Source organism: Rissa tridactyla, chromosome 2 (genome assembly GCF_028500815.1).
Source record: "Rissa tridactyla isolate bRisTri1 chromosome 2, bRisTri1.patW.cur.20221130, whole genome shotgun sequence".
In the NCBI taxonomy this organism is placed as follows: Eukaryota; Metazoa; Chordata; class Aves; order Charadriiformes; family Laridae; genus Rissa; species Rissa tridactyla.
In genome coordinates this window covers 18,069,044-18,095,312 of record NC_071467.1, presented here as the reverse complement: position 1 = coordinate 18,095,312, position 26,269 = coordinate 18,069,044, and the positions used below count along the sequence as shown (strand labels likewise).

General features: G+C 35.7%; 1 protein-coding gene across 3 annotated transcripts in view; it reads right to left on the bottom strand.

Moving 5' to 3' along the window:
- CSMD3 (CUB and Sushi multiple domains 3) overlaps nucleotides 1–26,269 on the bottom strand; it is a 688,054-nt gene that overhangs the window by 379,628 nt on the left and 282,157 nt on the right. For all 3 annotated transcript variants that reach the window (XM_054193012.1, XM_054193014.1, XM_054193015.1), the window contains 2 exons: nucleotides 19,418–19,542; nucleotides 1,357–1,478 (listed from right to left, as the gene is read on the bottom strand). In XM_054193012.1, the coding sequence (XP_054048987.1) occupies nucleotides 1,357–1,478; nucleotides 19,418–19,542 (247 nt within the window). The remainder of the gene's footprint in view (nucleotides 1–1,356; nucleotides 1,479–19,417; nucleotides 19,543–26,269) is intronic.

Genomic DNA, 26,269 nt, shown 5'->3' with positions numbered 1-26,269 from the left:
CTCAACCACTCCCCTAGGCATCCTGTTCCAATGCTTGATAACCCTTTCAGTGTAAAATTTTTCCCTAATACCCATCCTAAACCTCTCCTGGCGCAACTCCTCTTGTCCTATACCCTGTTACTTGGGAGAAAAGACCGATCCCCACCTCTCTACCACCTCCTTTCAGGTAGCTGTAGAGAGCAATAAGGTCTCCCCTCAGCCTCCTTTTCTCCAGCCTAAACAACCCCAGCTCCCTCAGCTGCTCCTTATAAGACCTATTCTCCAGACCCCTCACCAGCTTTGTTGCCCTTCTCTGGACCTGCTCCAGCACCTCAATCACTTTAATCACTTGATTAAATATCCTTTTTCCTTCTTCCACACAGTGTGTTGTAAGATTAGAGAAAGAAATGTAGCTAAACGGTTTCCGAAATATAATCAGGTTTTCACTCAGTCCTCTGGCTTCCTGGTTAATAAACTCAGGTGTAAAGGGTGTAAAGGTGTAAAGGCGTAAAAGGTGTAAAGAGGCCTTCTAGGCCTCTCTAATCCGTTACTGGAGTGTGATGCAGATGGCAAGATAAGACAGAAATTAGGAGGTAGAATACACCCTTATAGCAGAAAACACAGATGTTGATAGTCTTTTATAAAACACTCCTGAGCTGCACAGCTAATTTTTGTTTTATTACATCTAAACAAGTCCATTACACTCATTTCGGATAAAACGATACACCTGGAAATAGAATATAGCCATTGCTGGCAGGTGCCTAGCTCTTGAATTTAAAGACAACTGATGTCATAAGTTAACTTTATTGCTCTACTTTGACTCATCTGGCATTATCAGAATTCCTAGTACTTTTGGTTTAAAGTGTGGGTACCAAGTGTATGGGATTTTAATACAGTGGTTCAGAAAATGAAACAAATTACACATCTTTAGAACAGTCCTTCATGAAGTGAAAGTGAATTAATGAACTTGAGCGACTTCTCACGCAGTCCAAGGCCAAATGTGATATGAACAGTTTTATACACAAAACAGCTCTAATGTTTATAACATAATATTAGTGGACCCGTGACATTGCTTCATACCATCGGGTAGTTACTTCTGGGAATTCATTAAGAGAATCACATGAAAATATGATGGCATCTACTTGGCATACAAAAAGCAAAAAACTCCTAGGGGAAACAACAGGTTTTAACATCTGTCCGTATCCATCTAATATCAGCCATTGCTTAGAAAAGTCTGCAATGCACCAAGTCCAGCAGCTGTGCTGTAGAGATAAACCATATTGGTGAAAATGTCACAGTCTACAAACATTTTTGCATTTTATTCTGTTTTGTTTAAAAAATAAAAAATAAAAAGCAAAGCCCAAATTTTAAACTTACCTTATTAGTATTGATAGCTGTGATGACCCACACACATTGAGCATTGCTGTCATACTGGAACGGAAAATTGGGTGATGTGAAAGTGCCACCAGGTCCCTGAAGATTAGATCCACAAGTCTTGACTGCAAAAAGAAAGTTCGCTTTTTAAGTCACATATAAAATACATGTAACAGATTCATAAGTGAAGCTCTAACTTATAGTAATCAAGATGTGAAGGATTAAAACGACACTGACCAAAAATAGAACTACCTCATACAAGATAATAGAATATTCATGTTTAGTTATTTTGACGAAGTAAAATAAACTTTCTCTTGTGTACAAGCTTATAACCTTTAAAAAAAAAAAGAAATTTATTTGGAGTAAAAAAAAGAATAACAACAGTAGGAGAAACCACTCTATTTATTTTTAATAGAATACTTCAACAAGTAACTTGTCATTAACTTCACTAATGTCTTGAAAGACAAGAGTTTATATAGTAGAACGCACTGTGCATTTGTTTTGTGCATATGTATTGGTGTATGGCATGTCAGCATTTTTTCAGCTGTAACCCCTGTCCAACCCATTGAATCAATGGCTGAAGCACTGTAAACTTTAAAGGCAACTTGCAAAAGTTAGAATTATACAAAACAGTGTTATCTATTTTTAAACACAAGGGCATTTATTTACAAATCAAAGTCCACATGGACATTTACAGTAGCATATCTTAAATAGAAACAAACTGATATCCTTATTTACTGTAGGTTGCCTCTCACATCACAAATAACACAAAGGACATAAACTGTGTCCTTTCTGCTTGAGAATTAAAGTTTTAAGGCACTAAATTCATAGTCTGCTGAAGTCAGTAAAAGTTTTTTTGTTCGTTCCTTGATATTCATATCTTTGCTGAATGCACTATTGGTTAACTTCTCCCGTATGAAGCTGTAGAACTGACAGGGAACTTCAGCTAAACATGACCTTATCCTATTTCTCCACTGATTATTATGACACCATAAATAAACCACAGAAGCTAAAGAATTATTGCTTTCTCCATATTCTGACAGATCATCTTGCTTAACTGAATAAAAAAATTCACACTAAGATACGTGAAATTGCCATCCAGTTGTATTGCACTTTCACAAAGCATTGTCTATTTGATCACTACTGAACACAGGCAGATTCAGCTGCTGCTGGATGAAAATTCATTCCTTCCTCCCCATTAGCCTCTAGAAAGAATGTCATTATTTCCACCCAGCCTGCACCACTTTTACCCCTCAGAGAAGCAATATGCTGGTGAGGAGTCTGTTCAGAGCCACACCAGAAGCCTGAAACAAGGACAGAGGATTGAGATAACAGAAAGACTCCTCCTTTATTATCAGTAGCTGAAGCCATTGAGGTCAGGAATGAGACTAATTCTCAACATGGCTTTTCATCTGTGTTTTTAATAAGAAACTGTATGACTCTTGCAGCTCATATCTGTGTGTGGGAGCAAAGTCAGGAAGGGGAAACCAGTGAGTGTTCTAGACACAATCTGCTGCTCCATATGAACATGTGAGTGCCTCCTTTGAGGCACAATTGGGACGTAAAGCCTATCTTCTTTGAGTGTATGCTGTGGTGGAGTTATGAATTGTATTTGCTTCCTTTTCACTGGGTAGCCGCCTGGCGGAGGTCTGAAATGAAAGCCATGTCATTTTGTAGCGGAATGGTCCCAATGAATGTCCTAACAGACATTTACTTTCGGTACCATAGTCTGAAATCCAGAAGAAAAAAAAAATTATGCAAATTAAACCAATCACTTGGTTTGTAAAGGCTGGTTAAGAAGAAAAAAAAGTGTGTGTAAAATATGAATCTTCTTTCTTTTAAAAATACAAATATAAGAAGCTATAGAGATGAGCTATTAGCTATCCTTATTTCCAGTTTAGGAAGGCTTCTGATTCAGCAACACAAAATACTGAAACGTTATGGGTTAATATGGAATTTCTTTGGAGTTAAATGGAGAAAAATCTACACCTTTAGGGTTTAATGGCTATATATGATTGATCTCATTGCATTTGTCAAGTGACTGATGAACAAAACACATCTGTCGTTTTTGGTGAATATCGGAGTACTTCCTGTTCAGCAACAACTGTAGCAAAAGCAATGTTCTACTACAATATAACAATGTAATATTCTAATATGCTAATATTTTATGTTCAAGTCCATAATCCACAGTCTGCCAATAAAAAACTATCAAAAATATTCTTATATAATTTCTTTACCCAGTAATTTATCTGCCTCTGAACCTCAGTACTGTATTTTCTCCTTCAATATCCCCATTTTTGCTTTTATCCCACTACCTGTTGTCTTTATCTCAATAAGTATCACAGGCTTCCTGCCTCTACCTCTGATTTTGTGTGAATCATATGAAGATTTGTTCTCACTCGCTGCAACCTTTAAAGTGCTGCAGGGTACAGGAAGTGTGGTATATACTTGTAAACCTAAGATGACTTTTTGTTTAGTTTTTATTGATTATTAGAAAAATCTCTCAGAGACATAGCTAGTAGTTGACAAAACCTTTTTGCTTTATTGATCGAAAATTATAAATATTTCCTACATCTTTTGTTTTAAGACATTCTTTGACAACCCTTCTGAATTCAAGTAGTTGCTCACAAGACAGTTCAGCTAATTGTGCACTGCCTCTCATGGCTCTGTGCCAATTCTTACAACACTGCAAAAAGTAAAGTAGATGAAAAAACCAGACTGCTTCTACTGAATTTTGGAAATACTGACTCAGACAATTGATTTATGCAGCTCTTCACATGAGTAAGTCTACTTAATATGAGAAGATGACATTGGCAAAATTATATAAAAAAAATATAATCGTAAGTTAACATCACATAAAACCTTTTCCTGGACTTCTTGAATCTGTCCCTACTTATTTTAAGGATTTGAGAACCCTGATGTATAATCTTGATGATGGTTAGTTGTCACCTGCATGGGTGAATGGCTACCTGGTTCCAAAATACAACGAAGAGCAGAAGTTTCACAGGCATTCAGATCATTCAGATTCATTCACCATGAATAGATCATTCAGACATAAGAAGCCTTTCTGAATATAGACATATTTGATGCCTAAATCTGTAAAAATTCATTGGTTACTACTTCAAGTAAAAATTGTAGCCATACAAACTAATCTCATACCATTAGCTGAAATCTGACCTGCTGTGTTTTGAAGAAATTGAAACATTAAAAGTGTGTATACCAGGAAAGGAATCATTATTATCATTAAAAAACCAATTAGTTCCTTCCCAGCTTACTCTTGTGTCTTTGGAAGCTTCTGTCCTGGCTTTGTTTCATTATTATTCAGCAAGAATTTACTTTCTTTTTTTTGAACTGATCTAAAGGCATGGATTAGATTACTGTTCCTAAACAGATAATTCCTGTGTTTACAGATTAGTTCTGATTGTGCTTCTGAAAATTTTATATGGTATTTAGAAATATGTAAGCATAGAGCCACAGGCATCTATCATCTCCAGAAACAAACATTAAAGTTATACTAACAACGTATGGTCACAGATGCATATTGAATCCACTCAATTGCTTTACTTACTCAATGACATAGTAACTTTTCAGTAAAATGCAAACATGGGATGGATAAAATTTAACCCTTAACATTTTTAATAAAATAGGGATTTTACTACACCCCTCTAGAAGCAAATTACAGCACACTGATATGTATGATCTACCATTTAGAGCTAAGGTTTTTATATTTCTAATTCACTACCTTTATTTGAAGAGAAAATTTAAATTTTCTTACAGTACCAGATCTGATTTCAGACACATTGTAAACACAGAAACAAATCATCAATTCAGTTTACATGTAAAAGACAAAAAAACCTCATAAGACATCACTGTTCTTTAAGCATGGAATCAGCTCTTTGTGGGAGACAGAAATCAGTAAATTGCTGGAATGCTTTTGCCATTCCAATACTAAATTCTGCTCTCAAAAAATTCTTATGAGTTTTGCTATTAACTTCAGAGATTCACTTGAATTTTATATTTGAGATTATCATGAAGAAAGAAAAAAACATGATCCGTGTGGCAAATAATTTAGCTAGGCAAAGATGATACAGAGATGCAATTATGAAGCTTGCACAAAAATGTGTACGACAGCAACTCTCTAGTCGTGAGTATCTGAAAACTATTATGACCAAATGTGAGAAATATTCTTTGTAGAGTATGATTCCTTTTCTGACCTATATAGTGTTATGATTTGAATAGATGAAATTTAACCTCTCTATATATATTTAATTTATTTAAAACAAATAGAGAACCGTGGTAGTCAATGGAGCTTTACATATCCATAGGACACAAAAATCTGATGTATCAGTTTAAAAACAAGTATAATGTTTTTAAATTCAAAAGTCTCTGGTGTCAGTAAAGATTTTTTCCTTTGTAAAATATATATCCTGGCCTTGCACACTTAAAATCACAGAATCACAGAATCACAGAAACTTCAGAGTTGGAAGGGACCTCTAGAGATCATCTAGTCCAACTCCCCTGCTAAAGCAGGATTGCCTAGAGCACATCACTCACAACCTCCCTGGGCAGCCTGTTCCAGTGCTCTTGTCACCCTCACCGTAAAGAAGTTTTTCCGTGTATTTGAATGGAACTTCCTATGTTCTAGCTTGTGCCCATTGCCCCTTGTCCTGTCGCTGGGAACCATTGAAAAGAGTCTGGCACCATCCTCCTTCAACCCACCCTTTAGATACTTGTATGCCATAATAAGGTCTCCCCTCAGCCTTCTCTTCTCCAGGCTAAAGAGTCCCAGCTCTCTCAGCCTTTCCTCATAAGGGAGATGCTCCAATCCCTCAGTCATCTTAGTTGCCCTACGCTGGACTCGCTCCAGCAGCTCCCTGTCCCTCTTGAACTGGGGAGCCCAGAACTGGACACAGTATTCCAGTTGTGGCCTCACCAGTGCAGAGTAGAGGGGGAGAATGACCTCCTTCGACCTACTGGCCACGCTCTTCCCTATGCAGCCCAGAATTCCATTGGCCTTTTTGGCAATGAGGGCACATTGCTGGCTCATGGATAATTTACTGCCTACCAGGACCCCCAGATCCTTCTCCTCAGAACTACTTCCCAGCAGGTCCACCCCTAACCTATACTGGTGCTTAGCATTCTTCCTCCCCAGGTGCAGGACCTTGCACTTGCTTTTGTTGAACCTCATTAGGTTCTTCTCTGCCCAGCTCTCCAGCCTGTCCAGGTCACGCTGGATGGCAGCACGGCCCTCCGGAGTGTCAGCCACCCCTCCCAGTTTGGTATCATCAGCAAACTTGCTGAGGATACACTCTGTCCCATCATCCAGGTCATTACTGAATATACTGAACAAAATTGGACCGAGTGTTGACCCCTGGGGGACACCACTGGTGTCTAAGTTCCTGAGGTGTCTACTTCTCTATTTCCCTGATTTTATGAAAGGTAGAAACTTTTTCTATCAATGCATACATGTGCTTCCTAACTTTTGAGAATGTTAATGCAAGCCTACACTGGGAAATCCTGAATGACAATTATGCACATGGAAATATGTCATATAAACTCTAAAGGAGAATGAAATTTAGCAAAAACAATTAACTATGATCACATTTAAAAGTTATTAGAGAAAAAATATTAAAGACAATTTTTTTTTTGCAGTTCTTAATACTGAAGGGAGTGCAACTAACACTCTAACAAACAGTTCGTTGTATAAACATGTCTGAACCTCCATCAAAAAATCTACCATATCACCAAAAAAAATGTGAAAGCATAAGAAGCAATGCATTACACTGAGAACAAAGATAAACAAGGGATACCTTCAATATGAGGAAGCTGATTAAAGATATGAAGTCTATTAAAAATACAATCACCATCTGAGTGTGTGCAAAATGCTCAGCTCTATGTGTAAAATAAGAAAGTTGAGCTTCTTAGAGTTCCATGGAAAAATTCCTAAATTAAAAGATAAAGCCAATGAGATAGTAAGAATTTAATTGGATTTTCAGAAAGCTATTAGCAAGGCCACTCACTCAGAAGAGTCTAAATAGGAAAAAGTGAAAACCAGTTAAGAATTGGAAAAAGATAAAATAATGAATTTACTTAGTAACAGAATATTTTTCACTGAATTGATATAAAGGCATTTTCATCACAGTTCTTATATACAGAATATAAAAAACCCCATAGATATATGTGTATATATATGCACAGATGTAGAGAATGAATTTGTATATAAATTCCAGAAAAGTGCAAATTTAGCATAGCACATAATACACTAAAGTTTTACCATCTAGCAATTAGTCAAAATTTTTCCCATTTTCCCGTAAAGATTCAAATAAAGAAAGAAAATTTATCTTAAAGCTTTTGGTTTTGTTGGGGTTTTTTTTGTTTTATTTTAGTGAGTCACTTTGTTTACTGAACTTTTCTGGTCACTAACGTTTGCAAAATTTAGCCTTTAAAATTTTCCAAAAAGGCTGGTAACTCCTACCTGTAAACACATTTTCATCATGAAAATAATTAGCATATAATAGCAAAATTTTAAATAAAGTTTCCCTTTATGTAGATTTAACTAGGTTGTGAAAACTAGAAGCTCACTATTAGCAAAAGTGAGTATGTTGCTATACCTTACTTCAACAGAGTAACAGAAGGTATTTTAGAAGTTTAGTCTTACCTATTTTGCGTTGCAAAGAAAAAGGAAAAAAAATCTGTTTACATCTGACAGTTGCTGCTATTCAGAAATGATTTCTGGATACTACATGAGTCTATTCAGACAGCATTTCTCAGTAAATTTTATCATTGCTGTTGCTCACACTGTATAGCAATGAGACATTTCAGATAATACAAAGAATACAGAATAGAATTAAAATCATTAGATCTAAGTAGTGTACTAAGAGTATATGGAACAGTAAACACATCCCAGTATTGCCAAAAACGTCTCACTGATGTTTTCCAGATTAAGAAGGTCTTTCATTTTTGCATTTGCTTAGGTGGAGCTGGGCAGCACCAGGAAGGGCTGTCAGCACTGAGAAAATCTCTTAGCTAACAGTTGTATCACACCAGGTTTCAGCAAAAGTCATCTCTGTGTCACTGCCTGCCCAGAACACCTTTTGAAGTGATAATTGAAGAGGAAAGGATTTCTTTTAACGATCCAGTTCAGGATAATGAACAAAGCTATTTGTCTTTTTTTCCTTTTTTCCGCACTATTCTCAAGCATACAAGAATCTGAAGCTAAACACGGCTGCAGATGTGGCTCAGAATAGCATCACATTTGATGGACACTTTCTAGAGACTCAGAACATGCATTTCAAGATAGACACAGTTTTCTTAGAGATTTTAGTGGCTCTGAAGCAACGTTTCAAAGTGAACTAAACCAGTGGTCTCCAAAGTGGGGTGCGTGCACACCAGGGACTGAGAAAGATAACCTACAGTGGTGCAGGAAGAAAATACTAGAGCTTCCACAGTACATGTATATAATGTATAAATAAATAAACATTTACTGAGGAGGTGTGCTCATAATTTTTTACTGATACGGGTGCTCGATCAAAAAACTTTAGAGATCATTGAACTAAACATATGACAATGAAGTTCTGTCCCGTTCTAAAGAATGTATAAAAAAGATGTCATGAACGTAGGCACTTTTAATGTAGTATTTAAAAAGGCAATGAAATTTTTAATAAAACATTACACCTGAAGTCTAATTGTAGAAATTTAAAAATATTGTTAAATATTTTACTAGCAATTCTTTATTAGCAAGACTTCATGCAAGAAGCAGAGCTAACAGCACTTCCTGTGATTACTATACAATTAGTCAAAGCTCCTATAAACTTGGTTCACTGTCTGACTAATCACCATAAAGAAGATGGCAACTTACAATCAGACCAATAAAGTTGTCAGATACCAAAAGTGCAAGTTTAGAGAGAAATTCACTGCTAAGATGCCTGTGAGTTCACTGGTAGCCATATATTTCCCAGAAACACTGAAACTTTTTTTGCTCTATATTTTCCAATGCTATCATGACTGAGATGAATATCTTTGTAGAAATCTCATATCAAACTGTTTTTAGAATTTGGAAATTGCACTTTCTTTCCTGTATCTCCATTTATTCTCTCTCTGCCACAGTTGCTTGTACTTTAAATGGTGATGATAATAGTTTCTTGTTTCTTTATAAGAATATATATTTTTTTTTTACTTGGTTAGCCATACTTGAGTTCTAAGAAGCACTAAAACCCCCTCTCCAAATTAAAAATAATTAAAAAAAACAAACACAAAAAAGCAAACAAACAAAAACCCTCCAGTAATTTAAATAAAAGATTATATTTGATTAAAACTATTTTAATTTTTCCATTCAGTATTAACTATTGAATAATAAAAGAATTATGTGGATATCACATAATATATAATATACAGCCATGGCTTCTGATCCATAATGATATTTTGAGGTTTCCTGTAATGTGATAACATTAACTATCTAGCTCTGTGTTAAGACCTAGTTCTTATATGGCACTTTCCAGATCCTATAGGCATTTGTAAAAGATTTTAACAACTCAATTCTCATTGCTCAGCTATACAAAGGGGAGTTGGGCATATAAACCAGGCCTCCTAGATAATAAGTACTGTAACAGCCCATATTGTTTAGTAAAAACCTTGTTCCAGTCTGGCTGCAGAAGTCATTAAACTTAATTGGACATATTTTTAAAGTTTTGCAACCACATGTGTATACAAGATATATTCTCACTGATTCTTGACGTTTTATTTTGACGCTTAAGTCTTTACAGGAGTATTACAAAACTGTTTAAATTATATTTTATACATTCCCATTTAAAATATATTCTTCAAGTGCCATTTAAAACCCATTCTTCAAGTCCAATACCAGAATGATTCAATCTTTGCATTTAGGATATCATTTATACATTTCACCTGTCTGAGGTGAATCTATGTTTGCCTAACATCTCACTGAAATGTATGGCATTTATGTCAATATGCAGGAAGCATCAGATACAGGTTTTTACAGACATTTTCCCCTAGTCTTGTTTAAGTTAGTCACAATGTACAAACCATAAACTAACAGTAATGAGTTTTGGTGACCATTGCTTTAAAGTGAATTCAAAATACCAAGGTTTTGAGGAGTCTTCTAAAATTTTCCCTATTAGTAGCATTACATCTATTCACAATTACTTATTCCAATTGAAAAAGGGAATATTTTTCATGTTGCACCCCATTAGTTAAGACACTGGATTATATTTAAGTTACTTGAATGTAATCCTTTCTTTAAAGTTCTTTTGCAGTATAACGTAGTAGTTTAACTTAACAGAAATCTGCAATGCATAATGTAAGGAATATTCAAGGACAATAGTCACATCCACGTTTAAAAGCCTGAAGATAGCAATTTCCGGTAATTTAATTTTAAATAAAACTACCTTCTTTTGCTTGAAGAGTTTAATTTCTCTGCCAATAGAAACAGTAGTATTTTTAATTGCTAATGGTGTTTCAGTTATGTTAGTTCTGCATTAATAAGACTTTTACCATGGAGTATACACTGCAGTTTCAATTATCGACAACTCTAAACAAACTTAAATTCATAAATTGTCAGGAAGTAAAGGCTTTTGTCATTTAAGATTTGAGCATACAATTTATTCTTCTTTCATTGTTTAGGAAAACTACAATTCTTCTGAACTTTTGTATTGCTTTACAGCTTATTTAATTTTGTTTTTCTTTCTAAAGGAGAATGTAAGATTGCACATCCTAATTTTATTTCATGTGAGCTATACCTATGACTTTAATGTGCAAGTAGAAGAAATAGTAAAGAAAAAATAAAAGAAAAAATACTTAAAGGAGGAAGTGAAGAGGCCAAAATTGTCTAAGCAACTTGTCATGGACAATAATATGAAAATCAATTGTGTTGAAAACTTAGTACAGAATTATTTTATTTGTAGCCATTGACAACAGACAGAAAATAACCAGTACAATCAATACTGTCTTGGCACTTGGTCAGGCTTGGAGGGAAATGGTAACACCTTAGTGTGGTGCAAAAAAAAGAATAATCTCTCTTATTTTTTCTGCAGATCTTTACTGAGGATGGAAGATGCTATAGCAGATTTTGCCCTATGTTAACCACCTTCTGGGAATGGTAAGAGGATCAGATAATATCAGAGAATCTATCATTCTATCAGTTCCTTTGTAACTCTTCTGCCAGATAACCAGTTTTACGGTACTGTAATCAAAACAATATATGGGACCATAATGGATTTTTTTTCCCCTTTTAGCAAACAGCAAAATGTTGTCTTTCAGCCTCTCTTCAGCCTTTGTCATAAAGGACAGTCAAGGGTGGCTATCCTCCCCCTCTACTCTGCCCTAGTGAGGCCACATTTGGAGTTCTGTGTCCAGTTCTGGGCTCCCCATTTCAAGAAAGACAAGGAATTGGACTGGAGAGAGTCCAATGGAGGGCTACGAAGATGATCAGGGGAGCAGAGCTTCTCTCTTATAAGGAAAGGCTGAGTCACCTGGGGCTGTTTAACCTGGAGAAGAGAAGACTGAGAGGGGATCTTATTAATGCTTATGCTGGTGGGGAAGAAGACTGGCCTGGCTAAACTGCAAGATTTGGCTGGAACTCAGGAAGAAAAGGAAATTTATGGCCTATGGAAGAAGGGGCAGGCCATTCAGGAAGACTACAAAGGTTTCATGAGGCTATGCAGGGAGAAAATTAGAAGCCCGACTAGAACTTAATCTGACTACTGCCATAAAAGACAATAAAAAATGTTTCTATAAATACATTAACAACAAAAAGAGGATTAAGGAGAATCTCCATCCTTTATTGTATGCAGGGGGGAAACATAGTGACAAAGGATGAGGAAAAGGCTGAGGTACTTAATGCTGCCTTTGCAACACTGCGGTGCAAAAGCAATCTATGAGATTTCTGTAGTGAACTTTGGACAACTTCCCAACAGAGTTGCAGAATGTGCCAAACAGGAATGCTGCCTTTTTAGAGCTACTGTTCAAAAACAAGAAAGATTTGTTTGGAGTCATGACCCTCAATGTTAGCCTTTGCTACAGTGACCATAGCATCATACAGTTTAAGATCCTAAAGGGCATGAGAAAAACAGGTAGCAGAATAAAGACTGGAGTTTAGAAGTCCAGTGCAACTGGACCAACCTGGTTGCCTCCTGTGATGAAAAAACACCCTCAGAACATGAGAGGAGAGTTATAGACACATTTTACCTTGAATTTAGGAAGATGTTTGACAGTCCTTCAACACTTTCTTCACAAACTCATAAAGCACATTTAGGAAAGACAGACCACAAGATGTTTGGAAAAGTAGCTATACTGTAGAGTTCAGAGGATGGTAGTTAAAGTCTTATAGTCAAACTGTCAGACAGTTACAAATGGGGTTCCTCATGGGGCAGTAATGGGCCTGATAGTATTCAATATCTTTAAAACTGTTTTGAATGATGGGATTGAATGCACACTCACCGAGTTTGCAGAGGGAGGAGATGTTGCACCGGAAAAAAGAGCCACTATAAAGCGAAACCACAGTGGGCTCCTTGGAGCAAGAGGTGTGGGAGAGCACAAATCCAGCCTAAACCACGACACTGGGCCAACAAGAATTACATGAGTTTTAGCAAGGATAAATGTAAAGTCCTACACATGGGATAAAATAAGCCCCAGAAGCAGTGCAGATGAGGGCTGACTGTTTGGCAAGCAGTTCTGCTGAAAGGCACATGGGAGCCTTGGTGGACAGGAAGCTGAACAAAACCCAGCAATGTGCCTTGGCAGAAAGGATGACAAATGGTCCTGGGCTGTACCAGTAAGAATAGAGCCAGCAGATGAACGGGTGTACTTATTCAGGCCTACTTGGTACTTCTTAGGCCACATATGGAATACTGTCCATTTGTGGTTCCTCCAGGTTAAAAGAGACATTGAGAAATTTGAAAGGGTCCAGTGGAAGAACAGCAAGAAGATTGGAGAACTTGACAGACAGAGAAAGATTCAAAGAACTGGGTTTGTCTGACCTAGAGACCAGAGCCCTCAAGAAGGAATCTCATCACAGTCCTTTGGTATCTAAAAAATAGTTATAGAAAACACAGAGATACTTTCTTCACAGAGATGCATGGAGACAGAATGAAAGGTAACAGGCACAAGTTTCTTGAGGGGAAATTCCATCTGGATATAAGTAAAAAATTCTACCTTGTAAGAACTATTAAACTTTGGAACAGGTTGTTGAAAGAAGTGGTAGAATGTCCCTCACTGGAAATAATAGTGAAGACTTGGCCTGAGACAGCCATGGATTATGTCATCTAAGACCCTGTTTGCAACAGGAGATCAGATGATTTCCTAATGTCCTTTCCAACCTAGGCTTCTCTGATCCTATGATCTGTGTCTCAGTGTCAAAAGAAAAGAACTGAATGGAGTTCCACAGAGGTTTGTCCTGGGTCAGATTCATTCAGTGTTCTTGTTAACACCTTGGACAGCAGAATGAAGTGCGTACTTATTAAATCTGCATTTAACAAAGAGCTGGGAAGGACTGTGAATATATTAGCAAGCACAATTAAAAATAAAAATGAGAAACTGAAGAAATGACATTAAAATAGGATGCAATTCAGTAGAGATAAGTATAGGACAAAGCACAAAAGCAAGAATAATCAATTCACATATACAGTGTAAGGAGCAAGTCATTCGGCAGCAAGTCTTTAGGGGTTACAGTAGCTCAGAAACAGAATCTGAGTAAAAAATATCCTACTGTTAGGAAAAGACAACCAAACTGGAAGATATGCATATAGTTTAGGTAGAAAAATGTGTAAAAATGTGAGAAATAATTCCTCCTCTCTACTGAGCACTGGGAAAGCCCTTTCTAAAATACTAAGCTCATTTTGAGGAACGGTATTTTAAGAAAGACATGGACCCATTGAGAAAATAATGAAAAAAGCTAGAGATCTATAAACGTGACCAGTGAGGAAGGACCGACTGAACTGCTGTTTCGTTTAAAGAAGAGCAGGTATTCTTGAAGTATACAATAAGCTATTGAAAACACAAATTAAATAATGTGCTCTTTATATAGAAGCACCTATTGAAATAAGTTGTTTAATTACAGCAATAAGGATTTACAATGGAATTAGAAAAATTTTTCTACTTGCAAGGCTAATGAAGGACAGGAGTGCTTGAGTAGCATCTAAGAGCACTTTCCTTGGAAATATGTTAGACAAACATCTGGGAACAAATACCGCTGGAGTACGAAAGTAGTGGTCACCTGTTAGGACCACTTTCAGCCCTATTTATCTATGATACATTACCTGTATATATGGGTGTGTGTATACATATTTGCATATATTGTTACTCAGCATCACATTTAAGAGGTTCAGATACTTGTCTACATTTTGGAGAGAAGTGAGGTGAAGGTGGATTTTTTAAAACTGTAATATAGGTAAGTAAAGTTATTTATAAAGGCAATATCTAAAATTCATAAAATACATTCTGCTTGCATATCTATTTTAATCAAACTAATGTTTACAACCTATGAAATGAAAGATACTGGGTCCATGAATTCATTGTTGTTTTAGAAATCACTTTAGTCAGTGAAATGAACTGAACAAAATAGCAATATGATGCAAAAAAAAAGTATTCTAAATTTGTCAGAACCCAATTAAAATACATAATATAATTTCCCTTTTTCTACTAATAACCCAAATTACTTTGTAGCCTGCCTATTATTTGGATGATCATGATTTAAACCACAAATTGTGTCTCTCCTTCAGTTTTCTCAGACACAAAGAATTATTTCAAAACCACTTTTTTTTTCTACAGATTAGATAAGCTTTTCCAAAATACTGTACTTGTTGCAGAACTTGTTGCTGAGTTGCCAGCAGACTTATAAAAGGCAGCATTCATAAATGTTTCACAGGGTCTGAGAAACAAGCAAGCAGAAAACAGGAGCGGCAGGCATGAAAATAAAAAGGCTCATCGACCAACTATGAATAGATCTATCTGTTTCGTTTCCTGAAACGTAAATGAGAGGAAGAGATTTATCAACTGGCAAATAGTTTCATAAAGTAGATAATTGTCCCTGGTTAAGCAAGTTGGCTTTGTAATAATGACATTGCCCTGTAGGGGAATACTGAATCCCACAGAAGAAAAATAAGTAAGGTCTCAATTCTGAAGTGTTTAAACTTTCTCTCTTGAATGAAGTCACAAAAAAGTCAATGTAAGCAGCCATGTTATTACAGTCACATGTATCAAGGATACCTTGGGATATGAAATAAGTAACAACTGCAGAAATTTTCATCTTTCAAATAACAGACTTCAACGGTAACTCAGTGTGCAGTAAATGCAAAAAAACCCAATTCTCCTATCATCGTTTGAACATTTTTTTTTTCTTTCTCAAGAAGAATGGGAAGATGTTTGTTCTGCTGTCCTGTAACAGTGGTGTGCTACGAGATTTGTATGAGGCCCATTAAATTGGAACAAATTTAAAAATCCCCAGCAGAATTTTAGGCTTGCATGACGCATTGATCTTGAAGAAGTCCCACTAAAAACCCAATTGTCTGAGAGGATGAATCCACTTTAAAATGTCAATATAATGCAGAAAGTGACCAGTTAATTTTCAACGGCTGCTTTTTTTAGTTTATCTGCTTGCCTTCAAATTAAAGTCATACTTTCCTAAGAGCTCCAAATTCTAACTTCTTTTCAATATACATGGTCCATAAATCACAATGGGGCAACTGATTTTCTGCCGTATTACTTCATGACGTCCATCAACCTGAGCAACTGCTATTTTGCTAAGGTTATGGGAGACATAAATTATAAAATATACTTAAAAAAATTTAAAAAAACGATGAAAAAGAAAGGATGATTGTTGATGAACTACAAGACAATCAAACTGCAATTAATTCTAGTCAGCATATCTAATATCACTTTACAATCTTCTCATAGTCTCTTCTAGAACTCAAAAGGTTCAGAAATCAGCCAAACCTCCAGAACAGCATTTTCCTGGAAACTAGTCTGAAGGTATAAAAGAGGTTGATAACTCACAATATTTTGGAAGTGACGTATCAGTTTTCCTTCTGAAAGTCCTATTATATTTCTCCTGTAGAAATGCTTCAGACTTATTCCAGATTCGCTTTTATGAATATGATCTTATGCCAGTTCCAGCTGGTATTATATGATAACTCCTAAAGAGAGTCAATCTTTCATTTTTGGCAGGCAGTTATACTCAGCCACTCATATGCCCTATGAGAACTAGTCCTGAGGATTTATGATGTCAAATCAAATGCATCTAACCGAGTTGGAAAGCTCCTGTTCAGAACTCTGCCCAATTGCAGTCTATCAATGTAACTATTTGTTGATATTCACATGCCGTTTTTTGAAAAATGTATTATTACTGTGGGATTTTTTGTATGTGCAAAATATAATTTATATAAGTGAATGAAAACATTTGCAAGCTGTACCGTTCAAAAAGGAAACACTCCATGACAAAAAGAAGCACTTTATGTGACATTTTAAAGTATAACAGGTGAAGTACCTAATATACTACCTGTGCCCTCGTTATCTGCAAAGCTACATCAGTTCACAAGAAAATGTTAATTTCTTGCATAAAATAACATTTATGCATGACTGCCTAATTTGTTTGCCCAAATGGTTTGTACACAAACATGGAAGTTAAGCAAGGAGATGCACACATATTTTTGCAGATACTTTCTTCATGCTACTATATGATATTTATGCTACTTATGCAAAATTCTTTCAAAACGTTTATTGTATGTTCCATGCACGAAACTTGGAGAAGACAGGATTATTATTCTAGAAGAGATGCTTATATTCCAGCTTGAGTATATCTAAGAGTTGAATTGAAACGTCTTGTTAATCAAAAGAACCAAAATTATAGCACACCAAAGGTACTTGAATCAGTAATTTTAATGCAACTAATAACACTCTAAAGCATTTCCCATTTGACAAACAATAATATCTATACCATCTGTCTGCTTTTTCACCATATGGCATTGCATCAATTCCTAATAACTTTCTTAATATTTGTCTTCTGCTTTTTAATGTGGAATTAGCTAGTTCAATGAAGTTGATGAGTGTAAAGAAATGAAACACTGTCCTTTTGGTTGTCATTTACATGTTCTACTTATGAATAATGGTGTGTTTGGATATTTATTTAATACGATTCTTCAGTTTCACATTTAGACAGAATTTTAACAGAACTGCTAGCTTCCAATGGATTTATTACTTTCTTTTTCTTTCTAGTTCAGTATTAATCCTTACTTTATCATTAGACACATTTACAAATATGATTTGTAAATCATGATACAATGGTCATATGGGAAAAACCCAGTCATACTGGAAAAAAAAAAAGCAAAAATAGACTGAAGAATGTAGTTACGTTTTTATAGTTTGATACCTGCTGCTATTCAGAATTCAAAACTTACACAAAAGTGAAAAGCAGTATCTTCAAAAACCATTTATGCTCGAAGGACATAGTCCCCAAAAGCTACTGAGCTGCCTTTATAAACTTACAGTTAGTTATGCACACATCTCAGTCCTATCACAGTATGGCTGATAACACTTTATTCTCTGTTAGGAGAGATACTTTTTAAAAAAAAGCTGACAGTGTGCAGTGTGCAACTGTATTTTGGTATGTTAATTGCAGTATGCTTTCTCTTTAAAGTGACTTTTCAATGACAGATTACTAAACTGTATTATCAAATACATAATACACAGAGGATAGAAAGGTTTGAGGTACAGTTACCATTTATGTGGAATATGAAAGCCAAGAATCTTTAGAATGTCATTTTATCATGATTATCATACCATATATAAATCCTGTCATGCAGCCACACTAATATGAGATCTTAATGATGATATTTTTTTTTCATGAATTAGGTTTGAAATCTGGGTATTCTTTCATTTAGAAAACACAGAAAATTCTCTTTAGCAATTTCTAGTAATTATACATAAATATAGTACACAGTAGTTCGATATTAAATGTTAGTATTGTTGTATATTTATAGGTATACAACTAAACTGTTTATTTGATATGCTGTTATTGAAGCATACACTGCTGTGATCCATTTTAAACCTATTTCTGCAGCTCTTAACACCTATTATGTTTTTCTTCACCTCAGATTTGGGTAGCTGATTATTCCAACCCCCATCATTCTTACCCATAGCAAGTTCCATTTAGAATGCCCTGGTATTTTATTAGCAAAAAAAAAAAAAACAAATCACACATGTAATTTTCCAGCTTTTACGGATTTGTACTATACATGATCTGGATACCACCCTCAGATTTTTTTGCCCTCTTTCACTGTTCAGAAACATCTCACAGTTCTCTCTGGACATCAGGGTAAGTATCCATAGCCTTGAATTGCAAGATAAATGTCCCTTCTGTGTCCCATACCCAAGTGTTCTTTGTGAACAAACTGTACTCTTCAATATTAGGCTTTGCTGCTATGCCAATTTATATGTGTACGTACACACTAATGTTTTCATTATATATACTGATATATATATTACATATATATACACTAATACCTTTGCTCCTGGATTCAGGGATTCATCATACTTCTTTCCATAGTATTTAGACATCAAATGTATTCAGCAGAATGACTTTGTGCTGCTTTTAAATTTTTCTGCATTTCTTTCCCTTTACCCATTTGGTCAGGGTCAAAACCAGGTATAGACTTACTTCTCCAGTCCTTATCAATCCTAAATTCAAGTGTTTCTCTCCGGCTTAGCAAATATGTAATGAAGATGCTTCATGAACTACTGATTGTATATTGAATCACTGCAATTTTGAAATCCATCTTGGTGAGTCTTAATATTTAGCATGTGATAGATTTTCATCAGCTCATCAAAAAGCAAACTTTATAATGTAAGGTGCCAAGTAAACTATAGCATACTTAAATACAGACAAATTTCACATTAAACAAAACGGTATAAGTGGTACCTTTTTCACCAAGAAAGTGGGGACACTAGGATTAAAATCTCAGGTACTTACAAAATATTAATTTAATAGGATTTGCTATCAAACAATAGATAGATGTGAAATGAACAGATCTCTATAAGGGTAATAATTCCTCTTTACCTTTACACACAGGTCTATGATCACTCCATGCAGCAAAAACTTCAGCTATCCTCTGACAGGTGATACTTTTTGAACCTTGTAGCACATAATCTTCATCACAGGAGAACTGTACTGTTGCTCCCAAGCTAAAATAAAAAAAAAAAAAAAAACAAACAAAAAAACACCATAAAAAGAAGAAGCATTTTTTTACGAATAGATATCAGTCAGTTTTTCCATTCTTTTAGGTATGAGGGTCCTGATAAACAATACAAACATGTAATCTGGTAAATATGATTTTTTTCCTCTTAATAGTTATAGGCTACACGCTATGTACTGGCCTGACAGTGCACAGCGTTCAGTCCTCTCTGGGCTCATTTTGGCCAGAGATGGTTTACTTTTTTTTAACAGTCATCTGGACGTCAAGTGACTATTTGCTGACCTAACTTCTGACTTCCATGTAGTAAAGGTTTGACAAGCCTAGGTATTATATAACAAACAGTAGCTATTTATGTTAATTGAAGCTAGGAAACAATGAGAAAGAGACATAAGGAAATCACCTAGAAGAAGAGCCAAAAGTTCAATCACAAGACTGAGAAAGAAATCTCAATATAAACATTTTATTCCTCCCAGTGAAGACCTCAGGATACAGATGACTTGCTGTAAATGCTGTAAAATGCTGTAAATTATTCTTCCTGAGAAAGTCTGTTCCTTTGACTTTCGAACCAGAGGGGCATTGGAAGGAGAAGCACAATACCAGAGAAAAGGATTTATTGTATGAATAAAATGGTTATATTATTAATGAGACTTTCCTATATTTATTTGGACTAGGAATGCATTATTGTAAATATACTAGTAATAGCTCTTTTTTATATTTTGATTAGTAGGTTAGGATTTTAATTAGGCTAGCAGTAAAATCTTGACTTTGTATATGTGGTGTGTTTTCTCTTGCCAGTAACAAGATTCTGAATGTAACAACTACTAGACATTGAACGTTACAAGGTAATTATGAACATTTGCTCCTTTAACTGGCATATGTTTCTCAAATTAATGGAAGAAAATAAAAGAATTCTAAAGAAATCTTTCTAAGTTTTAGCTAGTATTATTTATGAAGTGGTAATGCTGGCTTCAAACGATTTTCGACTTTTCCATATGGAGCTGACATTTGGTGTTGCAAACTTGGCACAGAACAAAACATGAAATAAGCCCAGAAAAGCTTGGTTTGTGTTGTTTGTTTTGTTTTGTTTTTCTGAGGTTTTTTTTTCAGTTTGAAAAAGTTAAAAACCTCAATACTTAAATGTGTATTATTGAGATAATTCTTCTTCTCCTTTAATATCATTATTGTTTCAAACCCTGATTACACCTGAAAATAATCAATACATCAGGCCTTTCTCTGATACCTGAATCGCACACTCCATAATTTCAGCTTGCTGTTTTTAAAAGGTTGTCTGTCAAACTTGTGAAGTATTTCTATAAACTGTCACTGTGGACAACCGATAGGGTCACAGGTCTTCAGATAGCACCTTTTACCTTATCAGTTGTTAAATGATGGTCATTAGGTTTTTGAATTAAAAGCTTCCTTGTATAAGACTGATGAGGAAGAATCATAGATCTGTAATTTAGTGTGTTACCTCATGCTTTTGCCAAAACTGAATGACATTTGGGAAATACTTTTATTTTCCTCTCCAATTAAGAAGGAATAAACCCAAAAGATTAAAGCAGAGATGTTACTGCAGAAATTCTAAGAAGAGTCAAGTAAACGAAAAGTTAGTATTTTGAAAACCTCATATATGGTGATATTGCATTTTGTAGTGAAGGATATTTTGTACGTGGAATTCAGAAGAGTATCATTCTTTTTATCACCCTTATAGTCGATACTAATAAAGCTTTATGTTTTGGTATTAAAAATATGTGATGAAACCTTCCAGAATAATACAGCACTATTTACCAAACTCCACAGTGATTGCGTAAAGATACTTGCTTGCACATGACCAAGACTAGCATTTTACAATAAGAAATACAACAAAACACAGTATTTTGAAAAGGCTTCACAAAGGAAGATGTCATAAAAGTGTAAAAGCACAAATTCCTTTTCTTCATTATCTTATTTTCAGATGGCTTAATATGAACAAATATTTCCATTATATGTAATAGCTGACACAAATTACATGACCAATGGTATTCCCTATTCTAGGCACAGCTAATACTATGGATGTTAGTAAGTGTAAAGCACTAGGGCACAAAATTCCACTCATAACCTAACTAAACATAGGTGTGCTGATATTTTGTGAAAACAGAAGAGCAGTCCTTACTCATGGGGGAGTAAGAGAAGTGCTGATGTAAAAGCAAACAGCATGGTGAAGTCAATTATTTTTTAATGGCATTTGTCATTGTACTTTTCATTTCCCAATGATTTTGTGTACATACGTATCTGTATATGAGGCTTATAAAAATCAATCTGGAAGTCTGAATACCTCAAAACTATGTAAGGTTTTATTTTATCTATTAATTCTGCTATAACTAAAAAGAAGATAGCTTCTCGATTTAAATACGTATGCAGAAAAGGAATTAGTTGTTTGGTTGATTTGTTTTGTTTTATTTTGGTACAGTTCCTTGAAAAATCTTCCCTCCTAATTTGGTCATTGGGAAATCAGTACACCATCAATACTGAATAGTAGCAGGGCATTTCATTCTAACTCAAACATACCAAAATATCAGATCACAGACTCATCGACTTTGAAGAATTCTGCATAGATTTACATTTACGCTCCATCAGGACCTGAATTAACTCTTTTTCTGAGATAATGCTCAAAGCAAGTTATTTTAAATTCTATTTTTATAACACGCTTTTTGTGTAGAATATTAGCTAACCGATCTTAGCATCAGGTCTTTATTTAAACTTTTTCTTAATGTATAATTCCTGAAAGGATCTCAGAGGCTTTCCTAACTGCATTTGCCTTGATAAATTATTTTATATGCACACATGGCTTACAAGACTTTGGCCACATCGTGCATGCAGCTGTCTAGGTATTTTAAGATTAAACATGGAGTAGCTCCCCAAAAGTCTATGTTATAGCAGTTTCCCTGTGTGACCTTGTAAGTCATGGAATTACCTGACCCTCCTCAGATGGATACCATGATCTCTATTCCATTTTCCAGCCTTTGCTATGATACTTATTTAAAAAATGTTGGTTTGTAAACCTCTGTAAGCAAAGTCTCTGTACTAGCATAGTTCTTCATTTATCTAAATAAACAATTTAAGGCTCCTTTATAATTCTCTAAAACTGTCTCTTTTGCAAAAAGGTCTGAGGGTATCACTCAATATTGATAAGATATAACTATTGCTTTGGCGGGGATCTTCAAATCTGGGTTTGATCCCACAAGGTATAGCATTCCTTCTTGCTGAAACACATAATTTTTCTCTGCAGAGTTTTGCTTGGAAAGGATAAGCCCTGCTTTTCTTTCCTTATAGGTGGGGATTTTACTGCTCTAATAGTAATTTCAGTTTCAGTTCAATTTACAAAGGCAGACAAAAATTAAAAAGACTGAGCACGCATTCCAGAAACTAACATTGTTAGGTAATCAATTAATATACATCTCTAATGAAAATAGCTACTAAAGAAGATTGATAGTAAACAGAACAAGAATTAAATTTAAGGGAGTTAGAAATGTTAGATGTTTGAAAAAGAACTGTGTCAGCATAATATATCCGATGAAATTTGGGGAGTACCTGGGATTTACAAAGAGATAGATAATAAGTAATTAGGACATGAAAGAGGATACAGTCACCTGAACAGACATCTCAGAAAAGGAGGATTTGATAGCGGACAACAGCTCTATAAATTATTCCAAAAACAGTTCCTGTTTGTGTAAGAAATACTAATGTTTGTGAAACAAGGGAATGAAGAAGAGCTGCAGAGTCCATGAAAAACAGAGAAAGACATAAAAGTGAAAACCTGAGAAAAATAAAAACATAAACATAATGTAAATGCTCTTGAAAGGTAAGGCTGAAAAGCTTCTATATGAAACTGAGGAAAAAGAGCCACAAGGCAAATCACAGAGCTAGAGGAAAGTTCAAAATTATGAAATAGAAAGATGATCTTATCATTATGTTAAAAATTATAGTCAGCTACTCCAGGGACTATATGGTTAGGAAAGTTTAAAAGGTAGCAATTGGGAAGAGAAGAATAACTTTCCAAGATTAGAGTTGCACAAGAATCTATCTGCTGATTTGGGAAGAAGAGGGACAGACAATACTGGGGAGCAACAAGGTATTAGAAGACGGCTGTATTCAAAGGCAGGGGGGCAGACAGCTTTTGCCAAAGGATGTTGAAAAAGCTGGCTGATTCTATGCAAGGCTGGTGTCACCTATGGAAAACTGCGGTGATGAGAAGTTCCCACTGACTATAGAAAGGCTAACATTACATGAATTTTTAAGAAAGGTAAGGAGAAGCTAGGAACCTCACATCAATCCCTGGAAAGAACATGTCCTCTAGAAAATCACAAACAGGAAATCAGGAGCATTTACACAGATTTACCAAAGCTGAATCGTAAGTCATCAACCTGATTGTCTTCTATGACAAAATGACTGGCTACATGGACCAGTGGTAGATGTAATAGTGCTCAATGTAACAGTGCTCAACATCAGCAAGGCTTTTGATACCATCTGTTGCAGCAGTGTCTTTTGTGATCTGAGAAAATATGCACTGAATAGATAGATTTAAAATTGGCCTGGCAGCTGTGTTCAAAGGGTAGGAATGAATGGCTTTATATTCAGCTGATGGCCACTAATAAGCTGAGCGCTAGGAAATCAGTATGGGGTCTTATGCTGTTTAACATTTTCATCCTTATCCTTGATGGTGAGACAGAATGAATTCCCAGCAAATTTATGCATCATACTAAAATAGGAAAAGTAGCCGCCATACTGAATACCAGAGCTTCACTTCAGACACTTGACGAAGTTGAGCACTGGCCCAACAAAAGCCTCATGAAACTCAACAAGTAGAGGTACGAACTTCTGTTTTCTCATCCTGAATGAAACAAACTAAATATTCAACTACATTAGAAGTGATGGCAGCAGATCAAGTGAAATTATTGCTCAGCTGGTGAGACTGTACCTGCAATATTAAGCCAGTGTTTAGTCTTCCACTTCAAGAGATATATTGATAAAAACTATAGAGGGTTTGGAGGTTAGTCGGAGGCTTAGAGCACAGGATCTACAGTAAAAAGTTGAGGCAGATAGCGTTAATTAATCTGACAAAGTGGAAGCTAAGACACTGTCTAATAACACACCATAACTACTTCAAGAACCTTTACAAAGAATGAAGCCAAACTTTTCTTAATATGGCAGACAACACAAAGGGGCAGTTTAGGAGATTCAGGTTTTACAATACCTGAAACTTCTTCTAGGCAGGGCAGAACTGGAACAGCATACCCAGACTGTTGTAAAATCTCCATTCTTGGGGGTTTTCAGGATTGGCTAAACACAACCACAGCTGATCTGATTTAGTGTTGGCATTGGGCAGGAGGTTGGAGTTGATGCCTTCTTAAGGACCCTTCCAATCAATATTCCTATGACTTACTCAAGTTGTTCAATTTATTTTGAACTCATATATATAAAACTTTTGCATCTACAACATACTACGTTAAAGCAGTTCATAGATTCAAAAATGCTTGGCCTATGTCTCTTAGTAACTTTTTCTGCCCATTTCTATTTCTAACAGGACAAAAGGTGATTGTCATTGGGTTTGCATTTTCAGGAAGAAAATGTGAACTTTAGATATACTTTCATTATAAAAGAAGTATGAGTAAATATTAAGTAAGACAGTTATACGAATTTGAGAAAACACTTTAATCTCATATCTATTTTTGAAGTCTGCATCATCTGCCCCAAATTTGGATTCCCTTTTTAGAGAACACAAACGAAAAGCAGTATGAAAGATCCTAAAATGAAGCTACAGAATCTCTAAACTATGTGAAACAGCTGGTTTAAAATTTTGAACTTCATATGAAGTTTATATTGAATAGTATTATTTTAACAGTTGGCATTTGTGTAGCAAACTAACTTATTTTAGATTATTTTTCTCCATTATTTGATATATTTAAATTATTATTGAACAAGAATCAATTATGCAGGGGATGTAAAGGTTGGAGGTCATCTTGGGCACAGTGACCACGAAATGGTAGAATTTTCAATTCTTGGTGAAGCAAGGCGGGGAGCCAGCAGAACTGCCACCTTGGATTTCCAAAGGGCAGACTTTAGCCTGTTTAGGAGAATGGCCAAGAGTGTCTCTTGGGAGGCAGTTTGAAGAGCAAAGGTGCCCAGGAAGGCTGGTCATACTTCAAGCAGGTGCTCTTAGAAGCACAGGAGAAGGCCATCCCCATGTCTCGAAAAACGAGCCTGGCTAAATAGAGAGCTTTGGCTGGACCTCAGGAAAAAAAGGAAAGCTTGCATTCTCTGGAAAAGGGGGTTGGCAATTTATGAGGATTATCAAGATATAATGAAGCTATATAGGGGGAAAATTAGAAGGGCCAAAGCTCAATCAGAACTCAGCTTGGCCACTGCAGTTAAAGACAATAAGAAGAGATTCTTTCAGTATATCAATAGAAAAAGGAAGACTAGGGAAAATGTAGGCCCACTGATGAATGAGACGGGTGCCCTAGTGGTGGAAGACACAGAGAAGGCAGAGCTGCTGAATGCCTTCTTTTCTTCGGTCTTCACTGCTCAAGCTGTCCCTCACGAATCCCATACCCTGGAGGCAAGGGGGAAGGTCTGGAGAGAGGAAGATTTTCCCTTAGTTGAGGAGGACCGGGTCAGAGACCACTTGGCCAAGCTGGACATTCATAAGTCCATGGGCCCTGACGGGATGCACCCGC